The sequence below is a fragment of the Parasteatoda tepidariorum genome, chromosome 1 (genome assembly GCF_043381705.1).
Source record: "Parasteatoda tepidariorum isolate YZ-2023 chromosome 1, CAS_Ptep_4.0, whole genome shotgun sequence".
Taxonomy (NCBI): domain Eukaryota; kingdom Metazoa; phylum Arthropoda; class Arachnida; order Araneae; family Theridiidae; genus Parasteatoda; species Parasteatoda tepidariorum.
In genome coordinates, this window is record NC_092204.1 from 17,448,438 (window position 1) to 17,461,745 (window position 13,308).

Below are 13,308 nucleotides of genomic sequence, written 5' to 3' on the forward strand. Positions count from 1 at the left end.
TGTTTATAGAATAGGTATGACGTGAGCAGGAGGTCGCCATGTCGGGGGACAATCAAGAAGAGAGGCAGGCTCGATCCCTGGCACTCGAAAAGGCGTATGTCCACGATGTCTATGACCAGATTGCCTCCCACTTTACGGACACACGCTACAGACCATGGCCTAGGGTCAAACAATTTCTACTTGATCTCGAGCCTGGAAGTCTGGTGGCAGATGTTGGTATGTAACATTATTGTTTAATAAGCTTCTTTAACATCGAGTACGTATGAAAGGTGTTCCGTTGTAACCGCCTTTAATATATAGGATATTGGATAACTACGGTCCTTGAAATTAATTTTTAAAATCCTAGTTTAAAATAAAGTATTGAAAAAAGTACATTGAACATAACGTGTCATAAATTAGTATTTATGCGATGGAAAAACTGGAAGTCTGGTGGCCGATGTTGGTATGTAACATTATTGTTTAATAAGCTTCCTCAACATCGAGTACGCATGAAAGGTGTACCGTTGTAACCGCCTTTAATATATAGGATATTGGATAACCACGGTCCTTGTTATTAATTTTTAAAATCCTTGCTAAAAATGAAGTATTAAAAAAAGTACATTGAACATTAGGTGTCACAAATTAGTATTTATGCGATGAAGAAACAGAAAAACTTCCTGAAAAGCTAGAAGTTAGAAAGGCCGGGAGAAAAAAATCAAAACCAGTTTGATTGCTTGAAGATGTACTTTCTAATAATCATCTTTTAGATTCTCTCTGTTCCTTAACAGGTTCACAGCCTTCCTCAGAAGTTCTTTGTTAATTTTCGAATATATTTTTTATTTTGTCATCGCTAAAATATTAATTGGACATCCCTTATCTGTGCACATTTTTGACAAGGATTCTAAAAAATGTATTTTAAGATTAGTCTGTTCGAACTTTCCTACGTAGTTTAAAAAAATTAAGTTTAAACACAATTTATGTTAAGATTCTCAAATTAATATTTAAGTGCAAAAAAAATAATAAATGTGTAATTAATTAAACCTCAATAGTGATCAATTCAGATCAGGATTGATCACTATTGAGGATGAAAAGGGCCAAGGAGAGATAAAAAATCATCAAAATCAAGATGCATCTAAAGTAGCTGGATCTAAAGTAGCTCAATGTTTCGTTAAGTACCGCTTTGAAACTTCAACATGGCATCACTATAGATTATTTTAGCATTAAATAGATTATTCTGGATTACTAGATTATTTTACATAATTTTTTTCCATCTTTTGTTCTTATTGATCACAATAGTAATTGGTCAGAGATTGAAATTTTTTTTTAACCATNCCCACAAATAAACTGCTAAAGAATTTCTTTGATTACCAGTTTTATCTTTTTACCCTGGTTGATACAGCTTTATGCTGGCACGTATTTGTGACAGTCGGCGCGAAAGGGTTAATAATTAATAACGTAATATATGCCTAATTTTTATAAGAATTTTATCATTTCTGAAATTTTTCATACGTGCAGAGATGCCAACTGCTCCGGACACGCCAAAATAATTTAAAAAACGGTAAATAACTACAAAGTAAATTTTGCAAATATTTGACTATTTTTTGCTTGCTTTTTAATAGGTATAGCTTGACATAAGTACTATAAAGTGGTGAATTATATAAACCTGCGAATTATTTAGAAATGGTGGTGGATAAAAATCTATTAAATTGAATTTATTGAACTAAGAATCACAACTGATAAACTACCACCTTAAAATATATATTTGCTGTCCGGAGCAAGTTGGCATCTCTGTACGTGTCTCAAAGTTGAAAACTACAAAATTAGGTAAATAAATAAAATATAAAAAACACTAAATTGTTTGTTACGTATTAAATACTACATATTTATTTGTAAACGGATAAAATCATAAATGTTCTAGAATCGCGAGCATTTAGTTATTTATATCTCAAATAGTGTATTGAAATTTTAGTCTATTTTATAATTAGCTTTGCAAGACATGAATGTAAACTTATTATTATATTTTTATTAGTAACTAATCGTGTATATTAGGTACAAGAGTGTGGTAGTAGATTGGCACTTTTTGTAATTATTTTATTTTATTAAGTTTTGGGAAATTAAATATATATTTCATGATTTTCATTTTCTGATATTTGTACTCGATGAAAAGAGACACTTTTTTTTTTACCTAGAGACTTTACTCAGTTTAGTAAAAGTTTATGATCTTCTGTTGTTGTTGTTGTCGTCTTCAGACATTTAATGCAGAATGGGTGCGATTGCTCTTGTTTTCCAGTGGCGCCCTCTATGGCCAAGAAGTCGATTTCTGCCACACACGTTTATAGGGCGAACCCATTCATACATCCATTCATTCATCCACAGATCGTAATTTTGACCTGAACCAGAGACCGATCAATCTCCAATTCTGCACCCCCAAAGGTATTAATTTGTAATGGGAACATAGAGCATTAGTGCTCCGACAGATTTAACGTGCACCAGTCACCATTTACTACACGGAGAGTTTTCAGCCGGCTGGATTCGAACCCCCGTTCACACAAACGTGAGTCCAGTGTCCTGCCAACCAGACTATAACGGCCCTTATGATCTTCTAATCGAAACATTTAATTTTATACTTTGAAAATATACGATATTAGGTAAAAATAGGAATTGATGTAGAAGAAATAGTATATTAGTGCCAACCTTTAGAACCGGTAGTAGAATTTACAGAGTCACTTTGTAGCTCTATCTTCATAAATTCAAATTTATCTGCACCATAATACAGTCAGACAGAGAATATTATTGTGAAAATTATCATTACGCTAGCCTGTGTAGCACAATAAAACCAGCACATATAAGGTAGATAAAAATTATACCCAAAACATTTTGTTAAACTTATGTTATTTCAATTAAAAATTTGTTGTATACTTTTAATTAAATGGAATAATCGAAACTTAATGAATGAAATAAATCCTTACACAGTCTATAACTATTAACACAAGTAAGTAGGCTTTCCAGAAGTTAAGAATTTTTTTTCTTGTCTTTAAAATTCTTTATTTGTTTAAAATTCCAGTTAATTAAGGAACATTGTTTCGAATTTTTGAAAGGCATTGCACGTTCTTTTGCTAATATATCTGCCTCTTGGCAAAATTAATGCGTTCACGACGGGTTGACCCACCGGTGGGTCACGCTAGATTGTCTCATCAGGCGGCGCACCGGAGTAAAAACTGGTGACAAATAAATTTCATTTTTTAGTTTTTTTCCGGGAATAATAAAAATCCATAACTATCAATTGTTTTTAACGGATGCAATTTTCATATTGAATTGCTTCTTCGCCATGATTAAAAAAAATTTTCCTTACAGTGAATTGTTATTGTTGAGAATAGATTGACTCCTCCAGAATATTATCTAATATTGAAATAGTTCTTCTACCAGTATTTTCTCTTTTCCGTCCCGCTTTCAGGCGCAACACCCGGCGTGAACGTTCTAAGGACCTTTGCACTTTTCTGCAGTTAGAGATCTAGAGCCCCTGAATTAGACAGGCCGACTTATCATTTATTGTTGGAGCAAAGAGCTAACATAAGCTCAGCGAATAAATATTTTCAAGTGGTAGTTTATTAATAGTACTTATTACATGCTTTACATTATTAAAAACAAGCAAATATCATACCTGCCAACTCTTCCGGATTTTCCGGAAGATTTTGTTTTCATATTTAAAGTAGTAGTAAATATACACTATTTTTTCTTTTATAAATTTAATTTTTAAATGATTTTGATCACCACTATTCTTACAAACATTAATCACATATATTAATATGCGTTACTATCATGGTTGTCAACTTAAGTTTGCTCATATACAACGTATTTGTTTGCTTAAAATTGAAGTTTTAATTCCATTTTAATACCACTGGGAAAAATTGTAATGGAAGGGATTAAAAGTTGGCAGGTATGAAATATTGTCAACAATTTGCAAAATTTACTTTGTAGTTATTTACCGCTTTTTAAATTATTTTGGTATGTCCGGCGCAGTTGGCATCTCTGTAATAACATAACTAATACTAACATAACGTTAACTTGCGAACTTGTTTGCTCCAATATTGCTTGATAGGTCAGCTCTGATAGTATAGGAGCCTTAGTTAAATCCAAGAATAACAGTTAATCATTGTCGAAATTTCTTAAATTTACAAAATCAATTATTGATAAATTTTAAGAGTATGAGTGAAATTTTTTTTTTGTTTAAAGCAACTTGTTTTGGGATTTTATATTTTAGTACAAATATAATTCCGATAATCTAGCAGATTTTTTTTTTACTAACTATTAAATTGCTTTTTTATAATTTAAAAATACCGAAATATGTTTTTGCTTGTAATTAGAGGGTCAGAAAAAAATATGTAAAAGGGTCACCGGAGTCCCATCTGCGCCAAAGGGTTAAGCATCGAAAAGGCTTCATCGAGTGCTCGCTTACTCACCAACACTGGTAATTGCTTCTCATTTATTGTATTTTTGTTTTTCCCAAGAGTCAATATTTACCCAAAATTTTTATTTCCCCAAAGGAGCTTCAGAAACTTCTATTTTATAGTCTTAGAACTTTTCAGCATTAACCGCTTACCTGATTATCGCGAGTTAAATTCTCGAGTTAATGCTTCAAGGTTAGCTATCTGGCAAATGCAGAAATCGCCGCTTTTTTCAAATCACAAAATATTTGTGCATTTTTGTTCCCTCGCAGTAAAAAATCTATATATATATATATTTCTCTTACACGGCGACAAAAAAAAAGCCTCATTACAACTCCCCGAATGGCAACGCTAGAAAATCGACCAATGATTGCCGCTAAAAATGTCACATGCCAAATCTAGCTGACGTGGCTCAACATATAGCGCTTTTAAAAACGGAAACTAAAATAACCTGAGAAAGCATCAGCTGCGGCAATCTCATACTATTAAGCTAGGCACAAGTTAGTAGTCTTTGTTGATAGATCCCTATTTAGTATTTTGTCGAAAGCGCTTTTTTTCACGAATTTATATGTTACGAATTCATTTGACGATTTTTGATTTATATCACGAATTTATTTGTTTTATTATTGTTATTAGTTATTCATTGAAAAATGAGTCTCAGTCGTGCTGTTACGCTTTAAGATTTTATACTATAGCACATTTCTAATAGGTTTAACGAATTACATGTCATTTATTTGAATTCAAATTTATTTTAATGACTTAGTATTTACTAAAAAGATGTAATTTTTTTAAAAAAAGAAGTTGTTTTATGAATTTGAATGATTGTTTTGAATTCTTAGAATTTTGTGCATTTGCTATGTACCTAAATTAGTAGCGAGCGAATCGAGCTTGGTTTGCGAAGCAAACCATATAAGATTGCGTAGCAAGTTTCAGGGGTTGGCGAGCGTTAACGAGCAGGGGGCACAGCCCACTAGTAAAAAATACTACCCTATTAAATTATATGTGTATCACATCAAACTAAAAAATATTTATAGAAAAACAATACTTTTATTATTTTCATGCTAGTGAGAACCAAAACAATATGGAAATGAATGAGGGGAAACTGGATCCTACCACGTTATTTCCCGGCCAATAAAAATGTAGCGTTAAACGTAACCTTGTTGGAAGTCGCATAAGAAGTATAACTTCAAAATTGCATCTGTTAAAAGCAATTGGTAGTTATGGATTTTTATTATTCCCGGAAAAAAACTAAAAAATAAAATTTATTTGTTATCAGTTTTTACCCCGGCGTGAAAGTGTTAAAGAGAAATCAACATCGTCTGAAATAGTTTGAAAGAAATGAGTCAGAGAAAAGTCGCACTAATTTTTTGCGTAGTACTGTGTCACAGTCAGACTTCTCCATTTAGTTAAGTCATAGCTACCACTGTTATTAGTTGGTCGCTAATTAAATAAACTCACCATCAGCTGCATCACCCTCCACAAATCTTAATTTAAATTAAAATTATATAAAAATATAATTAAAAAATTTTATTGGTAGTTATATAACAACTAAAATTAATTATTTAATTTAAATTGAATAATAAAAAAAGCTCATCCTATATTTTCGCTCGAGACCAACAGTTGAGTCCAAGCGGTTATATGCAAGTTATAATACTAACGCCGCGTAGAAAAGCAAAAATGTGATGAGAAATTTTATAAAAACAAATCCTTCCGATATGAAATTGCTACCAAGTAGCGTAAAACGATATTTGTAAAAAAGTCTTGATACAATTTAAAACGTGGAGAATCGTTCAATGCACTTACTGAGAAAGATATAGACTGCTGAAATTTAGAGTTGAGAATTATATGGTGCATTTCTTTTTTTAAAAAAAGAGTACCAATATTCATACAAAGCTAGTTTATATTAGAGAAGTCAGTTCGGAATGTTAAATTATCTAAAAAAGAGCGAAAGAATTCTAGTTAAAAGAGGCATTTACCCGCGCCATCTTGGATTTCAGTTTGGATTTGGTAATTTTTCGTTTTTTTTTTTTTTTTTTTTTTTTTTTTTTTTTTTTTTTTTTTTTTTTTAATTTAACAAACTTTTGATGATATTACAAACTTTTGATTTATCTTTCGGCAGCACAATCAAAATCTTTTTTTTTTTTTAAAGTGGAAAATAAAAGTGTCGCTTTATTAGATTAAAAGATATAGAGCTTGATAAATTTTAGAACTTCTATGAAATTTTCCTCAAAACATTAAAGCAATAAGTATCTGCGATTTTAAACTAGTAATTTAAAATAACACATTTATCAGTTTTTGGATTTTTTACAATTTAAACCATTGAAAACCGATTTCGGTTATTCCTTTAACATAAACTTTAACGTCTACTGTAATATGTACTATAAAGTGGTGAATTATATAAGCCTACGCATTGTTTAGAAATAGTGGTGTATTAAAATTTACTGAATCGAACTTATTAAACCAAAAATTACAATTAATAAACTACCACTTGAAAGTATTTATTCGCTGTTAGGATTTATTTGCTGTCTTATGTTAGCTCTTTGCTCCAACGATAAATGATAAGTCCGCCTGTCTAATTCAGGGGCTCTACATCGGACATGTAAGAAACCGTGTTAACCTTTCAATTATAGGTTGAGTTTGGTGAAGCCACCTAACTTGCAGGAGGCGGAACATATTATGGAAAAACCTTCATAATATTTTTCTCCGGATTACTTATTGCGTACACAAAGCACGTATATAAAGTTATGTGGTGACTTTCAGATTTACTTGTTTATTATGTTTATTGTAAAAACTCTAGTAGTTTAACAAAATGTTTAATTTTCTTATCAGGGTGTGGCAACGGAAAGTACCTGGACATCAATCCCGAGGTGATGAAGATTGGTGTGGATCGCTGCGAAGCTCTGACAGCTGCTGCTCGGGCAAAAAATTATGAGGTGATGACATCGGACAACCTTCATTTGCCCTTCAGAGATGAAACCTTCGATGCTGTGCTGTCCATCGCTGTTATCCATCACTTTGCAACAACTGATCGCAGAGTGGCTGCCATCAAAGAAATCACAAGAGTGCTCAGAATAGGAGGGAAGGTGCTTATCACTGTATGGGCTATGGAACAACGACACAGAAAAGTGAGAACCAATGTTCGAACTCTTAATTTATTGAAACCATTATTTTTGTTCGTTTTATGACGATGTGCAATGGGAGACTATTTAATTTAGGTACAAAGCGTTTTTGTACTTGAAGGTTTTAACTCTTTTTTTTTTAAAGTTATTTTCTCATTTTAATATAATGTACAATATTATGCAGGATAATTCGAGGCTGAAAACATTAAGGCTGTATTGATACGTCATTTAAAGAAAGAATTTTTTTTTTTTTTGCACTTAAAAGTTCTGAATCTTATATTCTGTATTAAGTTTCGGAAATAAAGTTGTTGTTGTCATAGACCTTTAAAGGAAGGGATATGATTGTTCTTGTTTTCCAGTGGCGCCATCTATGACCGAGAATTCAACTTCTGCCACACCCGTTCACAGGGCGGACCCATTTATACATCCATCCATTCATCCACAGATCGTAATTTTGACCTGAACCAGAGAACGATCAATCTCGCATGCAGTACCTCCAGAGGTATAATTCTTTATGTGAACATGGAGGACTTTGTGACCCGACAGATTTAAAAGGCACCAGTCCTCATTTACTGCCCGGGGAACCTTCGGCCGGATGGATTGGAACTCCCGTTCTTACGAACGTGAGTCCAGCACCCTGTCAACCAGGCTATCCCGGTTCGGAAATGAAGTACAAACAGTGAAAGATCAGTACTCAACAGATCAGTCAAGAAACGTCAAGTTAAAAGCTGAAGTCAGCATATTAAAAACCGGAATTTTAAAATTTCAACAGTATTCAAAGCCTAAAAACCAGTTCAGATTATTAAGTAAAGAAACGTAGAAACTTTTAACTAAAGATAGCATGAATAAAACTTTTTGGGAAAAAAAGTAAAGTTTGCATCTTCGTAACTTTAGATCAAAATACTACTTGTAATAATATGTTTGGTTGAACATAAATGCTTTTAGTTCGCCAGAATAAATACGGAAAATAAAATAATCGAGTCACATAAAAAAAGTACTAGGGAGAGAATCTGAGTTATATATAAAACATTATTGAATTTCCATACTCTCCAACATTTCAATGCTTCTGCGAAATATTTTCGTTCGACTAATGCTAGAATTTTTATTTAACTATTATCAAAGCTTAAAGCAGTATGTCAGTTTTGATTTCTAAAATATTTGTTTAAATTATTTATCGGTCGTCATGGGTGAAGATTTTTTTAATAAAATATTGTTGCATAACTTCTGCTACCAATAGGAAAAATATTTTCTGAAATTATGGAAAATTTATAGTAGATAGAAATTATACATTGTTAATAGAGGACTGCCATCTTTCTACGCGCTTAGTAAAAATTTATTCTAGTGGAAGTCAATGTTTTAATGTATTATTTTTTATTCATTTAAACTTATTTTCCACACCACTACTCATAATTGATTTATACGTTCATATGATCGCCACTTTGTTCCAGGTTTTTCGTATTGAGGCTTTTAAAATGTTGGCGAATTGACCTGAAAATTTTGGTTTTTAAATGTCTACCACTTTTTAAAATATTTTACAAAAAACGTAGTAGTTGGTAGTCCTGCTATTACATCCACTGTAGAATTATTTAACGTATGCGGAGAGATATTTTCTAGTGGTAATCTTTTAATGTATGATTCTCGGTTTAGTAAATTCGATTTATGGGGTTTTTGCTCGCCACTACTTCTAAATAATCGAAACCTATTTGATACACCACTTTGTTACAGTTTAGCTTTTTCAAAAGTAAACAAATTTAACCGAAAGACTATAAATTTTAGTTAGCAGTTCTCTAAATTATTTTTTTAATTAATTTGTCGAATCCGGAACAGTTAGCATTTCTGGGGTGTGTGTATATAACTTGGTATTCTTTACAGTTTCGTACCTGCCAAATTTTGCTTATCAGAACTAACGTGTGTAAACGTACGGCACGCATGTTCTGCACAGTGTAGTTATTACCGAACAATCTCAGTTTTTTATAAAGCTTGTGGTTTTGCTAATTACCACTTCATTTTAAGAACTAATTCCTATTCCGCAAATTTGGATTCGATTGAGAAAGCTTTTCTTATACATTTGAACTATTTGATACCTAAACCTAATGTTAAGCTTCCCTTCCTCCAATTTTAATTCTACTGAGATGAAAGAGCAGATATCCTGAATTGGATAGGAGCTCTGTAGCATTTTGATTAGTTAGTTAGTTAAGAAAGCTTTTCTTAAAAAGTGGTCTGACTAAAATTCAACAAAAAGCGTCTAATATCTAATTAAGTTCACGAAAAGTTTTGAGACTGACAGACACTCATATCCTTAACTTCTCTTTTATTGGATAATGTTTGAGCAATTTTATTCGAATCAGTTTACTTGTGAATTTAAATATCGAATTGGGAATTTAATATATTGTGAATTTAATCGAATCAATTTACTTTTTGTTAAAAGGGTTGTCTTTTATTTTCAAAAAAAAAGGGGGGGGAGGTGGTATCACAAGCATTTATTAACATTTTTTTATTTGTTTATTATTATGGAAACTAAAACCTTAATATTAGTATCATTATTTATATTTCTATATGAAATCAAACGCCCTTTCAAAGAGAAAGTGGTAACTAACACAAAGAAATATTTGAAATTTTAAAAATTAGCATAAAAGTAGCACTCACCTGCGACTAACAACAGGGTACCCACGACATGGAAAAAGTAAATGACTTTTAGCTAAGATGTTTCAAGACTACTGAAAAATACCTAAATGTATCTTTCATTTGTGAATTACGAAATTTACCCGAGTTATTTTTTTCACCCATATATATTTCCTACAAATTAAATATTTATTGATAGCTTAAAACATCTAGATATATATCACTTTTGCTACCACTTTAAAAAAAAATCCAGGCCGTCGGTACCCTGTAACTGGTAAAAATCCTATTTAAAAGATAAAAGTGTTAGCCGAACTACTTTGAATTTGTTTTCAGTTTGTTTATATACTCAATTTAAATTTATTAATTTTACAATTTTCAGTTTGACTCGCAGGATGTTTTGGTACCCTGGCACGAGCCTGTTAAAAGCAGTAGCGAAGGTAATAACTTAGTTTGTAAGCTATGTCATTTGTTTGTAAGTTTAAAAAAAAAGCCCTTGTTTCTTACTTTCACGTTCATCCATTTGTTGAACTGTATGATTCACGAGACTTTCATTTCATTGAACATTTACTATTACTAACATTACTTTAAGAGCATTAATCATTGTGTAAATATCTCAGGTGTTTACACTTCTTTTCCATTGTTGTATTTCAAATGTCTGAAAATTCTCGATTAAAAGATGACGGGAGATTTTCATCAGTTTATAATTTGAACACCTGTATTCGCCAGTTTCGTGTTTTTTTTTTTTCTGGAAAGACTTGCCGCGTGTAACATCTGATATTTTTGACCTTGTCTGCTATTTAAGTACTTATTTTCAACTATTGTTCAATCGTAGCAGTTGTCAAGAGATATTTTTGGGAAGAAATATTACTGGAATATTATATAAATACATAAATGAATGAATGAATTGAACAGCGTAACCATGAATGTTATCGGAATATTATATAAATACATAAATAAATGAATTAAACTACGTAAGTATGCAAATAAACATAAGGTTGCTAAGTATACAAAGTTAATTGATATGATGTAATTTTAAATTTTATAATTGTCAATTTTGAGAAGTTTTTTTAAAATGATGTTATCATGAGATAGTGGGAGTAGTAATTGTGTCTTGGTTGGAGAAAATTTTCTAAATAAATAGGAATAATTTGCCATGTAAATAATAGTGGTATTTTCAATTGAATAATTGAATAGATTACATAAATAAAAATAAATTGAGTTCCAACCACTTCTTACATTTTTAATCACCCGTGGGATCCCAGGCCCTACTATAAATGTTAAAGAGAAATTTTTAAAATATATATTCCTATTTCATTTAACGTGAATTCACTACAGCTTTTAGATTTTTTAAGGCTCATGGGAACCTTTCATTAGAATCTATTTAAAAAATATATTTTGAAACATTTCGTTTCAAGTTTTTCATAAATAGGTGATCACAACATCCTGTGTAAAATAAAATAGTGGTGGGAAAATTATCATATTTCTCAATTATTTTTAGATGTAAAAAAATATTCTTACAACCACGACATGTTCATTTATGTAACTAGATTTTTTTTCTTCTAAAAATGATTTAATTGTTACTTTTTTAAATTGAAGTGAAAATTAAATATTTGGTGGGTTTTAAATTAAGTTATAACTTTTTTTTGTCTCTTTAAAGTACCACATTAATTTTTTTTTTTTATAAAACCACTGTTTATGCGTATAAATTTGTGATCATGGCATTCAATTTTGTTTCAGACCGGGGTTCATCCGTCGAGCGAGAACTGACCAGCACCACCACTAGTGATGATGATATTTTGGTGTACCACGCATACTCCCACATATCGGACAACGAAGGTCGACAAGCGGCTGCGAACAAGAAGAGGCAAAAGTTCCGGAATGGCCCTCGTAAATACCGGAGTGCTGGATCCGCCGAACATTGCAGAGCCAACAGCAGCCAAAGTAGCTCTGAGCTGTCCAGTCCAAATGAAACTTGCTACAGTTTTGTTAGGAGAGCATTTCAGAGACTGTCTAATCCTGCCTACGATGATGTAAAGCACCCTCCCTCCTCCAATAAGCCTTATTTCTACAGATCTTGCAGAAAACCTTGTGTGTCCGAAAGTATGGATTTTGGAAAAAGCGGTAAAGAAAACGGAACGAAATCTCCTAAAAACGATGCGTTCCGTCAAGTAAGTTTTTCCTATTTTATAAAGAAAAACTGTTCATAGTTTTATAACATTTTTAGATTACCTTAAGAAAAGTACCGTTAATTTTTATGATGTTTAAATGCATTTTAGCTACTATTAAATGCACTAGGAAACTTTCTTTTTTCTTGCATGAGATATTTGAACGGATATTAGATATTTCACGTCTCTGGTTTCAAATCTGGAATCTATTTCCCTCTACAAGCTACAATTCTTAAACAATTCAATGATATATTCCTGAACCCGTTTTTTTAAAAATTCATTCGAGGGAATCCTAAGTGTTCCCACTTCTCAGCTACGTAGGAAGTAGTAAGAAAAAGGCGATAATACATTTAAGTTTAGCGGCCAGGTGGCCGAGTAGTTAGCGTGCCTGACTGCGAAGCCAATGGCTGCGGGTTCGAATCCCGCTCTGGACATGGATGTTTCTCTCTCTCTCTCTGTGAAGTGCTACTTTCAAGGAAGAAGACAAGTATGTACGTATGTATATAACGTAATACATTTTTTTTATAATATTGCACATTCAGAGAAAAAATAACTAAACTAAAGATATCATTTTGAAGAAGAAAAATTCTAACTGTTCGGACAAAATTAACTTTTGATTTGAAATACCCACACCGCATTAGGTAAGATCAAGTATTTTTATGTTTGCAACAAGAAATTTGTTCCAAAGTATCATTAATTCACGAAAACAAGAAGAACGATATGTGGTACTCTGCAATTCTCAAAATTTTTATTTGTAATTCAATTGAAGTTTGCATCTGAAACCATTAGATTCCGTACGGTGAATAAAACTTTTGGGTTATGTAATGTGTGTAATATTTAGCACTTTAACTTGGTCGAAACATGTAAGATTTCAAAAGCATTTATAAAAATCAATATGCTTAACCAGTGTCGTTTTACGAAATATAGGTTTATTAACTTTTTTTTCTATTTATTTACAAACCGAAACGTAGAATCACG

The 13,308-nt window shown here is 31.8% G+C and overlaps 1 protein-coding gene across 2 annotated transcripts in view; it reads left to right on the forward strand.

The window, feature by feature from the left end:
• LOC107438276 (serine-rich adhesin for platelets) overlaps positions 1–13,308 on the forward strand; it is a 69,916-nt gene that overhangs the window by 37,282 nt on the left and 19,326 nt on the right. For both annotated transcript variants that reach the window (XM_043049694.2, XM_071177221.1), the window contains exons 3-6: positions 10–216; positions 7,254–7,549; positions 10,545–10,602; positions 11,903–12,333. In XM_043049694.2, the coding sequence (XP_042905628.1) occupies positions 39–216; positions 7,254–7,549; positions 10,545–10,602; positions 11,903–12,333 (963 nt within the window). In that variant the 5' untranslated portion in view covers positions 10–38. The remainder of the gene's footprint in view (positions 1–9; positions 217–7,253; positions 7,550–10,544; positions 10,603–11,902; positions 12,334–13,308) is intronic.